This window comes from Scomber japonicus, chromosome 17, assembly GCF_027409825.1.
Source record: "Scomber japonicus isolate fScoJap1 chromosome 17, fScoJap1.pri, whole genome shotgun sequence".
Taxonomy (NCBI): domain Eukaryota; kingdom Metazoa; phylum Chordata; class Actinopteri; order Scombriformes; family Scombridae; genus Scomber; species Scomber japonicus.
The window spans coordinates 12,561,249-12,581,747 of record NC_070594.1 but is presented as its reverse complement, the minus strand read 5'-3'; the positions used below and the strand labels follow the sequence as shown (position 1 = coordinate 12,581,747).

General features: G+C 38.7%; 1 protein-coding gene across 1 annotated transcript; it reads left to right on the top strand.

Moving 5' to 3' along the window:
- Positions 1 to 406: 406 nt before the first annotated feature.
- mmut (methylmalonyl CoA mutase) lies at positions 407 to 17,683 on the top strand. The gene is made up of 13 exons (XM_053337057.1): positions 407 to 471; positions 1,517 to 1,953; positions 2,735 to 3,102; positions 3,203 to 3,360; positions 7,052 to 7,223; positions 7,331 to 7,579; positions 7,663 to 7,774; positions 10,028 to 10,143; positions 13,144 to 13,259; positions 13,922 to 14,053; positions 14,151 to 14,298; positions 14,666 to 14,833; positions 16,845 to 17,683. The coding sequence occupies exons 2-13, from the start codon at positions 1,557 to 1,559 to the stop codon at positions 16,971 to 16,973; spliced, it is 2,265 nt and encodes a 754-aa protein (XP_053193032.1). The 5' UTR covers positions 407 to 471; positions 1,517 to 1,556; the 3' UTR covers positions 16,974 to 17,683.
- Positions 17,684 to 20,499: the final 2,816 nt, after the last annotated feature.

Here is a 20,499-nt window from a genome sequence, read left to right as displayed (position 1 = left end):
AGACTGGCTTTACTAAATGGCCATGACAGGAAATGGCAAAAGAAGGCATTGTGCACATCAAAAATATGATATGAAAAGTAACAAATAATATATTTATGAATGAATATTATAGCCTAAGCTTTTTACAGAAAATATCCAGATGTAGCCCCTTTAGTAATCATCAACATTTTCATACGAAACTGTAATTTAATGACACATTTTATTATAAGTAACTGTTACCGATTTCAATTACATTTACTTTTATAATTAAATTACTTAACTCCTTTATAGTAGTTACTCCCCAAAACTGGTTATAATCATAGGTTATCATACATACCTACTGGTGTTACTGATCTCCATGACATGCAACAATCTTGGCTGCTCCATTCACTTCCGGTGTCGCAGGTTGAAGTTCAGCCAATGTTATGAAACTTCATTGGACAGACCAACACACGCCTTTCGCCAACCCGAAACAGCACAACACAAGACAAGGTCAGCAAATTATCTTAAAATATTAAGTAAAATGTGTGCTATGAAATTCATCGGAAGCACTATGTTGTTCTTTAAAGGTCAGAAAACATCTGTAAGCTATGGTAGCAAGACGCACGCTTAGCTAACAAGCTCGCAGCTGCAGCTTATTTTGTGTTATTTCAACATAAATATGGACTTTGGGCTTTTTTTAACTATTAATTTCAATAAGTCTATATGCCCGACCGTATTTATTTAATCATTTAATGTCTTAACGACCTCTATAAAGGATGACATGTGTATGTTAGCGTTAACCTATTGGTTGGTTAGGTTAGCTGACGTTTTCACTGTCGAGTTAATAATATTAGTTATGTAATCAATGTCATCTGAAAAAAACAGATTATTTTCATTTTAGAAAAGATAGTTAATTAGCATATTGCATAAAATGAAAATATGAAATATACCTTAATAACAAAATACCTTATGACAAAGAGCAGCTTTCATCCGACTTAGTCTTTCCACAAAGCCTGACACAGCCCCCCCCCCCTGATACTTTAAATTAAGATCCATGAAAAACAGATAAATAAACATAATAAATAGTTCCATCTATTTAGTTTATTGGGTGCTTTTGACTGGGCTTTAAATAAGCACTAATTAAAACAGAACCAGGAGACAATGATATGAGGACATTAGGAGTAAATTGAATGACAAAGTAATGAACAATTGAAGTGATAGCACAAAGCACCTGTGGGATATGACAAAGAGTATACCTGTGGGGTCTGCAGATACCCCAGTCAGTAGGATTAATGCAAGATGCAAGAGAAGTCAGTAATCCAGCAGTGAACCAATACTACAGGTTAATGTATCACTGTAATGCTGCTTTGGTGGATGGTATCCATGCTGAATTACTTAATAATAATTCAGAAATAATCATATGTAAAGCAGCTTCTTTGTCTCTAATTTTCAGTTTTTTTAAAGGCTGTAACTTAATCTCCATAAAAGAAGAAATGGGATGCATTAGTGTTTGGTCCAACTAAATTTCATATCTGCTCCTCCTTGCTTCCCTCAGGTAATCCCTCCATGTGTGTGTGATTGGGCCAACAGTAAGCATGCTGACAGCCCAGAGAGCATGTGCATCGATGGCTGCTCGCCGCCTGGTTAGAGCTTCTGTGACCTCAGCACACATACACCGCTCTCTGATACATACCTCCGCATCGTGTCAGGATCGGGCCGAACTGCACACAGAATGGGCCAACCTGGCTAAGAAACAGCTGAAGGGGAAGAACCCGGAAGATCTGATCTGGCGCACTCCCGAAGGAATCAACATCAAGCCTGTGTACACTAAAGCAGACTCAGCCGACAGTGCAGATGAATTGCCTGGAGTGTTTCCGTACACTAGAGGGCCCTATCCTACCATGTACACCTACAGACCCTGGACTATCAGACAGTATGCTGGCTTTAGTACTGTCGAGGAGAGCAACAAGTTCTACAAGGATAACATTAAAGGTAGCTCAAAATGTTGTCCTTGTGAATTCTTCAGTTTTTAGCTAAAACACCAAAGTGAAAACTCATCCTGAAAATTAGCTAACATTTTTCTGCAACACTTTAAATCTCTTGTGCATTCATATTTTCTTCTCCTGAATTGTGTGATTTATTTCAACACATAATTTTAGACAGCATATATTTGTAAAATATCTGAACCCTTCACAGAGGGTCAGTGTGTTTTTGACTGTTACACCTCCCTTGGACTAAAATTACTATACTAGACTCTTCAATCTGGATTACATAGAATATCTAACACTTTGATCGATAAATATAAAACTATAAAATGCTGAGTAATCTTAATGAAAATACCATTTATTTATATCCTGATAATCAGACTGAAATGTCATATTGTTTATTCCTCTGTTTGAATTGCTAAAACAATTTGAGATATAGGCAGCAATTCGCATGTCAGAATCGGAAGCAACACTATTTTGTTCAAGTCCGAATAAGAAATTAAAATATCAGCTTCCTTCAATAATCAATAAAGTGAAATAATGCAAAGGGTTAGAGGCTGTCAATGCCGCCAAAGTTTACCATACAGTGTTGTTTCAGTGTAATACTGTGTAAAGCACTGAACCTGCACATCATTCAGACATTTCATGCTCTGCAGAAATGTCTGTGGATGTTTTCAGTGATGTTTTATATGACAGCTCCAGTCTATGACTCACCTGCTCTGTGTCTATCTCCTTTGTCCTTTTCTCTAACCCACTATATCTCTCTCTCTCTCTCTTTTTAATCTCAGCTGGACAACAGGGTCTCTCCGTCGCTTTTGACCTGCCTACCCATCGCGGTTATGACTCAGACAACCCACGAGTTCACGGAGATGTCGGCATGGCTGGAGTCGCCATAGACACAGTTGAGGACATGAAGATGCTTTTTGATGGAATCCCTCTGGAGAAAATGTCTGTTTCTATGACAATGAATGGAGCGGTTATCCCTGTGTTGGCGATGTTTATTGTGACTGGAGAGGAGCAGGGTGTGCCCTTAGCCAAACTAACTGGCACAATTCAAAACGACATTTTGAAGGAGTTTATGGTGCGTAACACGTATATTTTCCCCCCGGAACCTTCGATGCACGCCATTGCAGATATCTTTGCCTATACCTCCAAGGTATTTACCACTTAATTGCTATTATGTCATTTGTCTCCTTTTGTGATACCATGGTGTTAATTTGATACTAATCATACTTTGACCAATTTGATATTCACAGAACATGCCCAAGTTCAACTCCATATCCATCAGTGGCTACCATCTTCAGGAGGCTGGAGCTGATGCCATCCTTGAAGTGGCCTACACCATCGCTAACGGCCTGGAGTACTGCCGCACTGGTCTGAAAGCAGGCTTAACCATCGATGAGTTTGCCCCAAGGTACAAAATATTAAGATGGTTCTTAATGTGATTTAAATATCTGTAGCTCACAGCTATGACTGGATAATGTCCTTTTTAAGCGCTGCATTTTTAAATTTCCACACCAAACACAAGGATCAAGGATATCTTAATTAGTGGGTAATTTGTGTTATAGCTGGCAGTGACCAAATAACATTCAGACAATAACAATAATAAAAAGTCAATGTATGAGTTGGCCAATGGCAGCAGGGACAAATGAGCTCTTGGCAGTACATGCACAAGACCCTCAGCTTCACTGCCAGCATTCATGAAGATCAAAAGCAGCAGGACATGCCCCAATTTAAATCAGAATCATTTTAAATGAGCAACAGTTATAAATATACATAACATCATATAATGGCTCTAAAAATGAAAAGGTATCTATTGTTTAATCCTTCCTTTGTACTCTGCAATTCTGTCAGAGAGCACAATACAAATTACAGTCATAATAGTGTGATTCAACATTCAGGATAAAGTGGATGGATGAGTGATAAACAAGTCAGGACTGTGCAATCTGATATAGTTATTTGATAAAAGGCAGACAAAAAAACTCCTCTACTCCTCTAGATTACCTTTATTGGCTCCTAGACACAGTAAAATTGACATTTCTCATGGTTGGTTTTGACTGAAGCTTTTCTTCAATGTGAAACCATTAAAGTCAAACATGTAGGATCTGAAATAACAGACATTCTTTCATCTTCCTATGGACAAATAGTTGCTTAATATACTGTATATGCAGTATAGTTGCTTAATATACTGTATATTAAATGAATGAATAAATAAATCATAAATATTGTGTTCATTAAGTCAAATGTAATAGACTGAAAATAGGCCATGGTTTAAATATGGAGATCATCAGATAAGATACAAGTAAGAACAATTAGTAGATTGTATGGAGGGAAACAAACAAACAGTATGATTTTGTAAATGTGTTGCTGTGTGATTTAGCTGCATACATTTTGGAAATACCCACAGGAAACACTGATGTCTCATGCAGAATCTCAGCACAGTTTCTGCTCTGCTTCGTAGCGTGTGTCTATACGAGATGAACAAGCTACTATGAGACATGGTTCTCATGTTTAAAAGTGGAAGTGCCGTAGATAACCGCCCAATTGAGTGTTGCATGATGTTGCTCTGCTATTAATATTCCACTGACACTGGGCACAGTTCACTTATGCATAATAAGTATGACAGCCACATTTAACTGCCACACAAATACCTTCCACTTTATTTGTTGAACCAGCACATGGGACTTGCAGGGAGACGGCTGACTAAAATGCAAATAAAGCCAGATGGGAAGGCTTCTTTACAAACACTGAAACCTCTATAGTAATGCAACTTACCAATGAGTACAGCAAAAACTACACTTTTTAAAAAAAATGGCATTGTTTTTGTATAACGACTTCTTTAAATCTCTTTGGCTCAGTCTATCTGTTGCTCCAAGGAATTACTCATCTGGTGCAAACTAAATGATGACCTACAGTATATAGTAGTTACTGTAGACTGCAGATGGTCTTTTCAGTCAATAACACTACTGAGTCACTTCACTAACCCTGCCCAGTTACCGTTGATAATAGCTGAATAACATGAGCATGCTGTCTTCACAAACATCCTGACCCTGTGTCTTGATAGCAAGCGTAGCGTGAGCAGCACATCAGCAGAGCAGCAGCAGCAGCAGCAACAGCAGCAGCGAGTGCTCCGTATGTGTGTCTACATCCGAGGCGTTCAAGTGCAGTGTTGGGCGTACGTCACCTGAGGGTCAAAAGCACTCAGAGCCCAATACACACATAAATGAATGCTACGGTTATGGCAGTGTGGCACGGCAGAGATGTGAGCCCTGCACAGAGACGGTGTAGTCGGATGCATAGATTAAAATAAATCTGTTACGTGTGCAAAACTTGTTTTACATGCCTGTTGTGTAAGGCACGGGGTCAGAGCCCAGTCTAGCTTGATCTTTCATCACATAATGACTTCACAGACAGGCTTCACAAACAGCCATGTCAATTTGTGTGAAATCGAAGCTTTTTCTCCCAGAGCTATTTGTACTGCTGAATGTTCTGATTTTTTTCAAAACTCACAACCAGCTCGCACATACTGTACTTTCTGGAAATTAATTTTAATGTTTGACTTTTTGAAGCCCCGGAAGTAGGATTTTAGTGCACAGTCGTGTTGCTATAGTGCGATTAAAAGGGTATGATTTATTTACAGTTGTCCATACAGCCCACTTTAACCTATTTATGATTCTGGCAGGTTTTTTTTAAGGTATTCACACTGGAAAAGAGACAAAATGAAGAATGGTCAAACCAAACAGCGGGCATAATGATGGATTTTTAAATACACTGTTTTCCCACAGTGCAATACAAAAAAAATGGAGGAGATGCTCACAAGTGGAGAAATTTTTAAATAACTGTTGGTGGTGATGAGACACCTTCAGAAAGATGTAGAAAACAACTTTTACTGTCTTCGTGTGCAGTTAAATGACCAGTGACATTGCATTATTTCACAGTTTGTATAAATTGGTTAAAGTCCCCCTCCACTCTAAAATGTGTTTTTCTTATTGTGATGTTTAAACTTCACTATGCAGAATGATGTGTGTGTTTGACACTAGAAAGCTGAAGGAGGAAAAGTCAGTGCTCATTTGAAATCTCAGTTTGAGTTGTGTACTTACGAGCATGTCGTGTGACATCAAGTAGGGAGAAGTAGTAGACGTGATTAAACTTTTCTATGGAAAAAACATATTAGACATGAATTATTATGTAAAGCAGAGAATTTGTATCCTTTTCAAAACATTTCTGGACATTTCGTTTAAATATGTTGACAGTATACTATGACGATTACTGTATAGAAGTAGTGAGTATTTGGGACCAAAGGATTTAAAAAAATCACCATAACTAATTCTGTCTTGGCTTCTCAAAGAATAATAAGAATAATGTTGGTCACCTGTGTGAAAAGAGCCTTTGTTATAAAAGTCCAGTTCAGGAGTGAAGCCCTGTCACCAGTTATCACACTGAGGCAGTTGGACAGTTTGGACAGTCAGTCTTCACGGCCTGCCTTCCCATATAGGTTTATGATCACCTGCCAAATTCTCACTGCAGTCCTTATGGATTGTGACAGGTGAAAAGGGCAGAAAGGACACCATGCTCCCAACTATTCTGTAGCATTAAATTAATCAGTGTAGCACAAAACCCTGTTCTATTTGTGTCATGGATTTTTGTCCGTGTGGCATTTTGTTAGTAAATTGCTACAAACAAAAACCCTGTGTGAGGTTTAATGCTCGTTTCTGCTAAAAAGGTAATAGCACCTGCCTCATATTTATAGACATGACTGGCTAAAGTCTGTTATTATATTACTGGCATTGATATAAAGCATAATTAATTAGACATGGATGAATGCATAAATGGTAAATGGATTGCATTTATATCGCACTTCTCTAGTTTCGTAACCACTCTAAGCACCTTTTTAATCAATATAGATATTCACCCATTTACACAAACATTCATAGACTAACAAGCAGGTTGTCCTTCATAGAGACTGTTAACAATGGATAGACTGTTTGTATAGAAAACACTGATTTCTATTTTTTGTGTGCAGAATTGACGTCTGTTGTAATTTTCAGTCTCTCTTGATTATGGTATTTCTTTCTTTTGGCATTGTTTTTTTTCTGTGCTGTCAGGTTGTCTTTCTTCTGGGGTATTGGAATGAATTTCTACATGGAAATAGCCAAGCTGAGGGCAGGCAGGAGATTGTGGTCCACGCTCATTAAAGAGAACTTCCAGCCCAAGAATGCCAAGTCTCTCCTCCTCCGCACTCACTGTCAGACATCAGGCTGGTCTCTCACTGAACAAGTAAACATTAGTTACTTTTTAAAATAAAGTAAGAAATGTCAAAACTTTAAAAAAAATCAAACCTGTAGATTAATTACAGTTTTCCCATATGGCTCCTTTTTTCCTAGGACCCTTACAATAACGTGATCCGGACTGTGATTGAAGCCATGGCGGCTGTGTTCGGGGGCACCCAGTCGCTCCACACCAACTCATTTGACGAAGCTCTGGGCTTGCCCACAGTGAAGAGCGCTCGCATCGCCAGGAACACCCAGATCATCATCCAGGAAGAGTCAGGCATCCCGAAGGTCGCTGATCCATGGGGGGGCTCACACATGATGGAAACTCTCACGGATGACGTCTACAACACAGCCTTAAAGGTTTGTAAAAAGTAAATGAAATCGAATTAAATAGAAAATATTGGAAATGTACAGCATGTGTGGTAAACTTAAACTCTGAACAGTTCATTAAAGAGATCGAAGAGGTGGGAGGCATGGCCAAAGCTGTGGCAGAGGGAATTCCTAAACTTCGCATTGAGGAATGTGCTGCACGTAGACAGGCCCGCATTGACTCAGGTACAGTATAATATCATCTGCTTATTGCCTTTAATCTCACTCTTTCATCTGTTAATCCTCTTCTTCTGCGTACCGGACATTTTTTAACAACCGTACAATACTTGTGTATGTGCTTTATCAGGGAACCACTGTGATGAACTCAATGCTCCGCATAGGCTTAACTGATTCTCTGCATTTTAGTTCCGCTATACCACTGCCAGCCCTGAAGTCTTTCAATCTCACAAGCACAAAAGCATTTACACGTTTAATGCTACACAGCCTGAGAATTTCACTTTTCCTAATGCTTATCTCCTACCTCAAAGTAGTATAAAATGGTATGTTACTTTGAGCAGGTCAGAGGCCTGCCCTTTAAAACCGCTTGTTATGTATTACATTCTCTAGTTTAGTTTACTTTCATCCTGCAGAAGTCAGTGCTTTGACTGAGCCAGATTAAAATTGCCTTCTGAAATAAGGATTAAATAATATTTCTATCTTTGTATAAAATTCAGTATCCAGTGGTCTTCTTTTCTTTCAGTCTCAATCACATGAGCTCAGACATGCTGTATTTTGAATTTTATTGTTTTTCAGCTGTAACAGCCTTTACATATTGGCTCAGATGGCCCTTCACACATTAGCTGCATTGTGCAAAAGACTCAAGGAACATGAAGGCTTATGGACAGTGAGTTTTAACTGTTTAGGCAACACCTTTTTACAAATGGATCGCGTTGTAGAGAACAGCGAGTTTATACCGAGTGATTACAATTTATCTATCTTGTATGTGTAGCCTATAGAACAGCATTTAATACACGCATGAATCCAGCTGAGTGTTTGGTTTTCTGTGTTGTAAGGGGAGCTACGTAATGTGTAAATTAGGGTGTTATCTGTGAGTTCAATTGGTGGCTCCTTTCGTGTCTCTTTAGAGATTTATTTTTTACTGATGTCCCATAGTGCCAGAAATGACTGTGATAGAGCACAACCTTCTAGCTTTTCTCTGTAATCCCCCTGATGCCTGCTCTCATCTATATTCATCAGCTTTCTGATTCAGCGTGACAGCTCATCTTTGCAGCGGACAATTTTTTCACTTAAGATGAACATTCAGTTTTGCTGACTCTCATTTTCATGCAGTGGGATGAAATTGTGAGATTGTACATTTTGAGACTTGTATAGATTGAGGCTCTTTTTCAGCATACAGTGTGTCAAATGGAGATGGGACCTTTTCAGTAACTTGATAATTAAGTATAGCACCTCCACACAGTAATGTTGTAAATCAGAGAATAGGTTTATGCTGCTCAAAACAAAAAAACGAAGCAGATGAACCTCATAATTTGAAGCTTTCTATCATGTTTGCCTTTTAAAGAATCAGTTGATATGCTTGCATTCACAGATCCTGCTTCACACAGCACTTACTATCTTGGTATTTCGTAAGTTTGCCATTTTGATTTGTTTAATAAGTGATTTTTTTCAGTAAGGATAGTAAGTAAATATTCACTGGGCATAACCTCAAGGATTGAATGATTCCAGGTCCATCATAATAAATTATACACACACTATTTTACTAGTTTACTTCTTGAATTTTGTATTGTGACGCCAGTTGCATTTCTGAGAACTGTGTTATCTACAGTATGTGATAGTAAAGACCTCTGTTCATTTGAAAGTTCCTTGTTCTGCTTCTTAAAAAACACATCAAAGATTCACAAGACTTTTTTCTTACCACTGGAATGCATTTTCATACCTCTGCACCAGCATAACTGTGGCCGGATCATGTTTTCAGGTTGTCTGTCTTTACTTCCACTGATCAGATATTGGTGGTCACTGTGGCTTCATATCTGCTCCATTCTTATGAATCACTCAGGAATGCCTGGGGGTTGATGAAGTGGTTACATTTATATCCAAAAGGTCAAAGGTCAACTGCATTGTGACGTCATGATGATACAAAACCAATTTATCTGACCATTATTCAATGTCTTAACTCAGGAACAGAAGAGGAGATCGTGACCACATTTCACATTTGGTCGGATACTGAATTAGTGACACTAATCTTGGGTACCCAGCTTGAAACTTTATTGACCAAGCATGTGAACGTATATAAGGAAAATACACTTAATACCTTTTTAGATTGAATTTCTTCAAAGTCCTAACTATGAAAGTCTGTACAGATATGGATGTGAACTGCAACTTGACTGGTTGGCGGCGGCATACAAGTAAAGGCCATATTTCTGTCTTTACTTACTAATGCATATGCTTTTGTATGTGTCTCTTCTTCTTCTCCTTCAGGATCAGAGGTTATTGTCGGGGTAAACAAGTACCGTCTGGAGAAGGAGGAGAGTGTGGAGGTGTTGGCCATAGATAATACTGTTGTACGTCAGAAACAGATTGAAAAACTGATAAAGGTCAGTGTTCTTTGAAATTTGATTCCCTAGATATATCAGCAGTATCTTGTGCAAGAGATAGCACTGTTTGGTTTACAATATACTAGAAATTTCACTCCAATTCAAGCCATGAAAAGGAAGCAAAACGATGTTGCAGTTACAGTGTGTTACACCACTATGCTACTGGCTCTCCACATCCATTCTTATAACTAAATTTTACACTGTGAGATCTAAAAAAAACTTACTTTTTAATATATGTCATTTTTGTACTGTATATTAGAATTTGTATTTTCAAATAACTTCACTAGGAAAATGCAAAAAATGTATTCAAGTAAATGTGAAGAAAACAATTCTCTTAAACTTGTTACTATGAAATTGACATTGAGATAACTTTGTGACAGTTTGTCTTTCATATTAAAATACTAGAAAACAAAATATGACTTGATCAAATACAAAAACCAACAGAGGATTCACCATCTGCAATTTGCTGATTTTAGGGCCATCCTGCTGAGTACAAAGTGTGCATGTCTCCAGAGAATATTAGACACGTTTCTTAAATCTTTAAGAAGCTATATTTAAGATTAAGCCCTAAACTTTACGTTCCTCAACTGTTCTTCTCTGCATATGTGAGATATATGCAAACGGAAATAATGTCAAGTGAGCGTGCAGGCAGTTATTAAGCATGCTGTACGTAAACTGTCAGGAGAACGCTCCTTGAACCTGCTGCCATCTGCCAGTCAAATGTCTCGGGCTTGACGTTTGCTAGACGTGTGCTCGAAGCGGAGGAAAGATGAGAAGCTTTTCTTATTTCTGTGATTATAAGAAGAGGAAGTCAATCAAGTGTTTCTAGGAAGGAATTGACGTTTCCCTAGAAAATGTATCCACCACAGATGAACTAGTATCTCATTACAATGATGGACTTCATGGACTGCTAAATACTCTTGCACCTCTGAAAAATAGGTCTGTTTCTTTTACCCACTCTGCTCCTTGGTTTACACCAGCACTATGCCAGCTCAAAACTAAAGGCCGTTGTTTGGAGCGCCTTTATATTAAAACCGGCCTTGCAGTTCACAAAGAAATGTACTATAATCACATACTCCAATACAAGGATGCTCTTTCCTCAGCCAAGACCACATACTACACTAATCAGGACAGCTGATGGGAACACTAGAGCCCTATTATCAACTCTAAACAATATTCTGAAACCACCTGATGCTCTACCACCTCATCTACTCACAGTTACACAGTGTGATACCTTCATGACCTTCTTCAATGCTAAAATTGAAAATATCCACCAGACACTGACTGCTACAAATAACTCTGCATCCTCTCTGCACTCTTGGTCTACATTTTCGTTCAGCTCTGCGCTCGCCAGCTTCATACATAAATCCAAATCATCTACCTGCCAGCTAGACCCCCTACCTACCTGCCCTGTCCTTGTTAATAACTGACATCATTCATTCCTCACTGACTGCTGGTGTTGTTCCATCATCACTAAAGACTGCTGCAATAACACCAACACTCAAGAAACCTGGCGCCGACCCAAATGACTTGAACAACTTCCGTCCCATCTCAAACTTGCCATTTCTCTCCAAAATACTAGAAAGAACTGTTGCAGCTCAGGTCTACACCCATCTGTCTGACAACAACCTCTATGAACAATTTCAGTCAGGCTTCCGTCCCCTCCACAGCACTGAGACAGCCTAGTGAAAATCACAAATTACCTCTTGATGGCATCTGACTCTGGACTACTCTCCATTCTGGTTCTCCTTGACCTGAGCGCATCCTCAGTCAGACAGGTTAGCCTCCATTGGAATCACTGACGTCTCTCTGGCTTGGTTCGGATCATATCTCTCTGGTCGCACACAGTTTGTTCAACTCAAGAACCTGAGCTCCGCCTCAACCAGAAACGCCCAGCCCAAGTGGGCTTACAAGACACCAAAAATCCATCCCGATGCTTTTTCCAGGCTTCAGATACATATTCAGCAAACTTAAAAACATTAACGTTAAACAATCAGTCCATTCTATCATCATCAGAGCACCAGAAAATATCAAAATTATTATTATTAAAGGGTTTATCTGAGGACTAGAATTCAAACTAGCTGACAGTCAGGAGGATTCTCACAGTGTGATAGTCCCACATGACATTGTTTTTCATGGAGTGATGCATCGATGGTCACGACTACATACAGAACTGAGCATGTCTGATTTGATTTACTTATTGATTCACTTTTACTCCAATGAATAATACATTTTCTCTTAATATGTATTAGTATGTTGCAATTTTATTGTGTTTATGAGGATCTTTTGTTAAATTTCTTACTACTTCTAATAGTAAAATAGTGGGAGGTCAAAAAACTTGCATTATACCTTTCTAACGGCAAGACACAGAACCATTTGAGAATGTCGTCCTTGGAAACCGTTTGGAAAAGGGCAGGCGCTTTCAAAACTACTACTTTTTGAAAAGTGGCCACAAATGATTATTTATGACTGTCTATTCTCACTATCATTGCACCTAAAGCTCACACCTGTAGCTGCTAGTAGTCCCTCGTAGCACGCTGATTGGTCCAAACCACAGTTGGTTTGACCTTAAGCGCATAAATTGAAGCCTGAACAGATGGATTCTCACAAATCCAGTTGCCTTGCTGTGCAAAATGGGCCAATGTGACATTTAGACTTGAGGAACAAAGGTGCAACTAATAACTTCAATTAATAATGATTGCTGCATTCCAATCAGATCTGTCATCAACCAGGGCCCTGTTGTTATTATTATGCATGCTAGCTGGCTCTCTGCATGTCTTACTGGAAGATTGAAAATGACAGCAACTAAAATGAAACAGAGGCATCATTAATGATATAAGTAGCACCTGTGCTTTCTGCTGTGACACATCAAACTATCTGCTGTGGGAAAGGTCTATAAGCAATTTGGATGTTTTCCTTCGCTCTGTTAAACACTGTGCATAGAGAATTATATCAGTGTTGTCAGCAGTGAACATAAAAACTCTGCTTTCTCTTTCGTAGGTGAGGGAAAGTCGAAACCCAGAGGCAGCAAAGAAGTGCTTGACTGCCATTGAGGAGTGTGCTCGAACCAGGGAGGGCAACCTCTTAGCCCTGGCTGTGGAGGCAGCGCGAGCCAGGTCACAACTCCCACACAAATTATATCTAGCCATTACAATGTACTTGCATTCATTGCTCATGACCTAATGTTGTCTTCACCAAAATGTTTTCGTACTCAATCACGGTGAAAAGGTTGCACACAGTAGGCGTACCAGATGGTGGATGCTAAAGTGTAACAGATTATTGCTGTAAAATAATGTCCTACTTCATAAGAAGTATGTAATCTTGTTTCATGCACACACACACACCACACAGTAACATGATCATTGTGATATTTCTTTGGTTAGGATCTCTTGTTCACTGGTAACTTGAAGAAATAGTTTGCGGTCAGTATTTCTCCATGCCTGAGGCTGTCATGCAGAAGTTAAAGCCACGCTCACAATGAATCTTTAGAGGAGAGTCAGAGATTGTAAAATGCTTTTTTGATGCTGCCAGAGATCACATCTCTTACTTAAGTCTGTATTCATATCTGGATTTTGTAATTCACAGTTTTCTCTTTTAATGTCCTTTAGAGCAACTAGACTGTGCTTTATGTACTGTATTTGAACTGTTAAAGGTGCAACATGTGTATAATTTACTGGCATCTAGCAATGACTCCTTAAAATGAAAGATTGCTCTGCTTACCATTATTTACATTTGAATGTAAAAACATATTGAGGAAGCCGATTCTTTTTTTCTTTAGGTGTTCTGTTGGTGAAATAACCGATGCGATGAAGACAGTGTTTGGCGAACACAAGGCCAGCACCAGGATGGTCAGCGGAGCGTACCGCAGCGAGTTTGGCGAGCATGAAGAAATCTCCTTAGCCCACAATAGGTAGAAAATAACAAACAGCATCTGGGCCATCATAATGTACAGACTGCATAACCAGTTGAGTTACAGAGGATTTTCTTCCACTTTTTCTTAATCTCAGAGTTGCAGAATTTAAGAAGCACGAGGGCAGGAACCCTCGACTGCTGGTGGCAAAGATGGGGCAGGACGGCCATGATAGAGGTGCCAAAGTCATCGCCACTGGATTTGCTGACTTGGGCTTTGATGTTGACATTGGACCACTTTTTCAGGTCGGTGTCACACTGTTGAGTGAAGCTACTTCCCACACTTGCCTACATCATCTCATACACTCACTCACTTGGGAGTTGAAGCACTGCTGGTTCTTTGTGGTTCTCTTTAGATACTTGGTGTGCCCTGTTTTTCTTCAATCTTGTGAAGGGCTCATTGCATTGGGTCATTTTTGCTCACTTTTCCATATGAAATAAAGGTGTTTTATTTTTACACACACCCTACAGTGTGTCTTGAAATGTTTGGGAGGGAAACTTGGACTTTATATTTTTGATTGAGACCATATTCTACACATGCAATGAGCCCTTTTTTTACATTTAGGCTTTCTGTGTTTTCTCTGTTTCTCCACATCTGGCTTTTGGTTGACAGACTCCGCTCGAGGTTGCCCAGCAGGCGGTTGACGCAGACGTTCACTGTGTTGGAGTCAGCACACTTGCCGCAGGACATAAGACCCTGGTCCCAGAGCTCATTAAGGAACTGCGGAAACTCAACAGGCCAGATATCCTGGTCATCTGTGGAGGTGTCATCCCACCTCAGGTAACCTCTTTGTCCACTGTACTGCTGTGTCAATTTGAATTTCTCCTAAGGGAATCTTAACATTTTTGAATTCATCAGAGTTTCCTGCCAACCTGTTGTTTAACATCATTTCATAAACGTCCATCTTTGTTTTCTCTTTTATTGTCTCCCTTAATGTCATAGTCCATACGTCCCTTAAGTAAAATGACTTTATAAATAGAAGTTTGAATTTTGTGTCTATATTGACAACTATATCTCAACAGCTGTGTTTATTTACCTCAATGTGACCAAATCATTAGCACAAGCTTTGCTTTCACTTGCATTCAATTAGATTGTCTGTATGCTTGAATTAGAAGTCCATGCGTTAATGACACGTGCGTGCATACTCTTCATAGATGCTTCATTTGTATTCGGCCAAACCAATGTTTCATACTAGGCTTTTATGTTTATAGTCGATGAAAGCATCACATTTGCAGAGTATGTGTGCACTTTCTGTCAATAAGTGAAGCAAAACCAGCAGATTGAATCTCCTAATGAGCCTTGGAAAGTCTGTACAAGTTGCCAGTGTCATTACAACATTCCCACACTGGCCTTGATTTCTGTATAGTGGTCTTTGTTTAGTTATCACAGGGTTCCTGCACAACCTTAAAATGTCTTAAATTAGATTTTTGGGATTTACAGTCATAAAATATTTTATCAAGTCTTCTTTTTATGGTAGGTCTTAATGTTGAGGTGATGCTTGGTTGCATGAGAAATATCACACCACAAGATTCACTTACTTAAATGTGGTTTGATCCTCGGTCACGACTCAATACAGCTCTTTCTTCTTCTGACAATATTTCGATTGGCCGCTTCCTGCTCTCACCAACAGGATTAGTACACAAAACAGTACAGATGATACTCAGCTAGCCCCCAGCAGTCAGTTGGCTGGGGGCTTTCATCGAAGACACAAAGTACTCTGTTATTTCTCATAGTTGCCAGAATCTGGACAATAATGTTTTCAGTGAGAAGCAGGAAGAAGAAAGAGAGGAGAGGATGTTTTTTTATGCTGCTTTTCTGGAGTTTACAGACCTAATGGACTGTTAAAGTAGGGTTAGGGTTAGGGTTAGTACTCAAACTTGTATGTGTCTGTGGGACATAGTACATTGCATTTGCCATTGATTTGATTGCTTTTTAAAATTTCACGTGATAGGTCCTATAAGATATCATAATTAATATCGTCAAGTTGCTTTCAAACATTTAGCTCAGCCCTTTGGTGTATTCATTTTACTATGAAAAAGTTATTAATTTTTCTCCGTTGAGGTCTTTATAAAGGTCTTCAAAATCATTAAATTTGATTTTAAGAAAGTGTGCAGCAACCCTGTACTGTATCATCACTTAGGAGGATGTCGGCACTTAGGCAGCAAAGGCTAAGGTTGAATAACAGTCTACAGAGACAGATATCGATTCCCCTCTCTCTCTCTCACAAGCAAGATTAGCTTGCATCGCCTCCGGCATGGTAACATGTGGCATTGGAAGCACGAAAACACATTACGTGAAAAGCCCACAAATATAAATGCAAAAATGTCAGGGGGACAAAAAAAAAAACAACCTGTCAGTCCAAAGAACCAATCCCTGTTTCATTTAATGATCATTACCACGGTAGCATTTTCTTCTCTCCATGCAGAGCAGCCTCCTGCAATCATTTCATCCTGTCAATGTTGGTGTTTCAGCCCAGTCCTTTTAGGGATCCCATTTGCATCATCTATAGCATAATTAACCACAGAATCACACAGCGACTATACCTCTTGTTGGCCCATCTACAGCATAATTAACCACAGAATCACACAGCGACTATACCTCTAGTTGGCTCATCTATAGCATAATTAACCACAGAATCACACAGCGACTATACCTCTAGTTGGCTCATCTATAGCATAATTAACCACAGAATCACACAGGGACTTTCGCTTCCATCTCTATATAAAGAATGCTGAATTCCTCATTAGCTGCACTTCATCTAAACTCTGCTCCACCTCCCCTATGTATGCAGGACTACGAGTTCTTGTACCACAGTGGTGTCTGCGCCATCTTCGGCCCAGGAACCAGGATCCCACAAGCTTCGATGGAGGTTATCGACAATATTGAGAAGAGCCTGGAAAACATCCGGCAGGCCATGTGAACTTAAGAGGAAAAACTAATCTTTCCATTCAAACAAAGAAGTGGGGAGTGGGAACCCAAACTTCTTGCTGTGTGTTGACAATTTCACAGCATGTACAGCAATCCACACAATCAAGCAGTTTTTGGAGTGGCATGGTTGTATTAAGTTTGATTTTTTTCTGTATATTAAAATAGTTTGCTATTTTCTGTTAACTCATGAGACAAGATCACAAAAGGTAGTATTTTGTTCTGCTCATTGATTGCTATCACTCAAAACTTTTTTACCTCTTTGATCAATACTAGTTTAACAGGAAAGACTTCAATGTGTGTGATATAAATGAGACTATGTTTAGACCTCAAAGCATACCCACATGTAAAAAAAAAAAAGCAAAAATCACACTACAACATAGTGTTTTGGGTTTTTTTGGGTCATCTGCTTTTAGCTAGGAGGGTCTAACAATGTCAGTGTAATGGAGATGATAGACAGACTTTCACATCACAACAACAACAAATACCCCTGCCTTTTACGTTCACGGATATTATCTTCAAAGTGGCCTTGTGTGGTTTTGATCTCTTGCCTCTGTGCATCATGTTACATTTAACCCGCTCTCGTTCAAGGAGAAAACCACAGAACAGTGATTGCAATGTATGAAAAAGCTGGAGATAGTATTTTTCTACTGGTGATTCTGAATCAGATGTAGTGATCTGTGCTCTAAAATAAAGTATGTGAACTTTGAACATCTGCTTAATCGTTATTTGTTATTTGATATATCAGGTCAATATTTCATGCCTAGCTGGTGAAAGTTTAAAAAAAATTTTTTTGACATAATTGGCCTGATAGAGTTGGCATATGTATAGTTGTTCAAATATGTCCCTCGTTGCAATTATTCTCTGGATATAATCTGTACTTTTATTTCTGGTTCAGGCTAGTTGTTGCTGGCCTGGTTTGACACCGACTACATCAGTGTGTTAGGACATTACGTTCCACAGAATCCATCTTGCACCCATTAGTTGTTCTCTCAGCTACGCTAGCAGCATTGCTCCACAGATATTAATGTTTCACTGCTAGTTCACCACTTTAGTCCAGCCTACTGGATAGGTTGTCATAACATTTGTTTAATTCATGTTCCTCAGCAGATGAATCCTAATGACTTTGGTGATACCTGGCTTTTTCTTCAGATATTTAGTGTATCGTGTAATGGCTCAACTATCAGATTGATTGCTGAAATGTTTAGTACAAGCATTCATGTTCCTCAGGATGAATAGACCCTTTTTACAGCAGACATAAATACACAGGTGGGAGTAATAACATGAATGAAGGCTGCATTATATTTAAATGAGCCAGTTCCAGGACGTAGCTGGTATTATGTATGCTCTCTCACTGACGTGGCTTACTGGGATAGTTAATGGAAATGAGTCATCGTTAACATTATTATTTTCACTTGTCTTTTTCCTGCTTTTGAGAGTTCAAAATGTCTGTCTGAAAAGGGTCTATTGTAATCACTTCATTAACGACATGTCAATCATTTCAACATTTTTTAGTTGTTCAATACTTTGTTTAATGAATAAATATATTCAGTGTAACACTGGATATTTTAATGTGTGGACTTTATGCATATCTACACAATGACATTTTAGACTGACACTGCCAACATTTGTGCCTGAGCTCTCACTCTAAGAAAATGGACACATAAATGTCAACATTCAAGAAACTTATTCCAAGGTTGAATGCACACAAGTCCCACAGTTGCATCTGTGGCTGACTGGAATTCAGGATGAGCCTCACAATCTCCTCAGTAAACACAGCATCAATCAGTGTTTATTCTCAAACATGGCTAAACAAATTGTGCACACAAGGTTAAAAAAACACTGAAAGAGAAAGCTTAAAAAGATAATTGCTGGACTACAGGTGACAGTGTATCGAGGGGAAAGTAACCTCTGGCTAAAGCAAAGCAAAAGCAGTCATCTGTTAAACGGAAGTGTGACAGAAATCAATTTTTAAGCTGAATTACATACAATAATATCCTGTGACTACAGGCAGTAGACCATCATAGGGGATTTCCAGTTAGAGTTGAACAACTCTTTCGTTATACCCTAGTGACATGAAAATCTGCTATACACAGATTTTTTTTTTTAAACAAAAAAACCCCCCAAAACTCTGATATTCACAAAGTTACAAAATGAAGGATTTAAATGATAAGGCTTTAAAATCAAACAAATACTGTGAAAAACCAATATCAGCCATTACTTTAACCTCCTAACAAGTACTGTCTGAGTAGTCTAAACTTGATATAGCTTATCCCTCTGTGCCACAGAAGTCCATTGCTGTTGAATATCTCAGCTCAAGGTCAACTCAAAGTCTGGTGCTTTCGACCATATCACCTGGTCCTCATTAGTAGATTGAGATTGTTCAGTTGCCATTGTTGTTTCTTTATAACTTCTAGATCCATGTTTAGTATAAAGTCTACAGCTCCATGGCTAGAGAGCAAACTCAATGTGCTAATGATGACAGTGTGATACGGTCAAGAGCTCCATAACAGACGAGTAAGCGAACCTTGAGTTGAGACTGTTTTGTCAACTGATGCTTCCAGGTTACAAATGAATTATCAACAGTTTGGAAAACTATTCTGGTGGGTATTATTAATTTTAGACAGATCCAGACTCTACTGTATGCAGGTGGCTTAATCCTTCATTACAATGACTACAGACAGTCTATAGACTACACTGACATTGCTTGTTAGTAGAATAAATTAATTATTGTATTCCTCTCAGACTTGTTTATAATATTAAGATAAAATAATGTCAGTCTTGCCCTTTTCATATAATAGCTAGTATAACAGCCTCATTCTAAACAACATGCACAGAGCTGCTAAAAATTATATGAATTGCAAACATTAAAAAAAAAAAAAAAACTTTTGTAAACATTTTTATGGGCAGACTTGAGAAACATTCAGCTGTCACTTATAAAGTAACATCAAATACATACGAATGATTAAATGTCAACAACAAAATCTAACAACCAAGCAGCTATCACAGATTGAACCTGAAACATGAATGTAAACGTCTCTTGTAATTTTTTTTTCTGTGTTCAAAATAAGATCTGTCATACAAGCTTTGGTTTTTTTAACATGTTTAAAATGAGTAATTTTCCTGAATCCTGTGCAGCTGCCACTTCTCTTCTTTCACATCTTGCTGTATATTTGCGTAAACATGTACAGTACACGGCAAATGTCAAAACTAAAAGCAGCTTACAAAGGTTAATTCTTCAATAACACAGTTAACCCAACAGTGAATTGGCCTCTGTTTCTGGACTACAATGGTTTATGGGCTTTTTAGTCAACTCTATGCACAGATTTAACCCTAATTTATTATCTTAGTTGACTGCAATTTCACAGCATTTAAACATAATATGCAGACACACCCTCTCATTCATTCATACTGGCCACACACAAAGGAGGCCAGTACTACCCTGCTTGTTATGTTATAATAGCACTCACTCACACATAACATTTCTGTCTTGAAAATGTCTGTGAGACCCACAGGCGCCT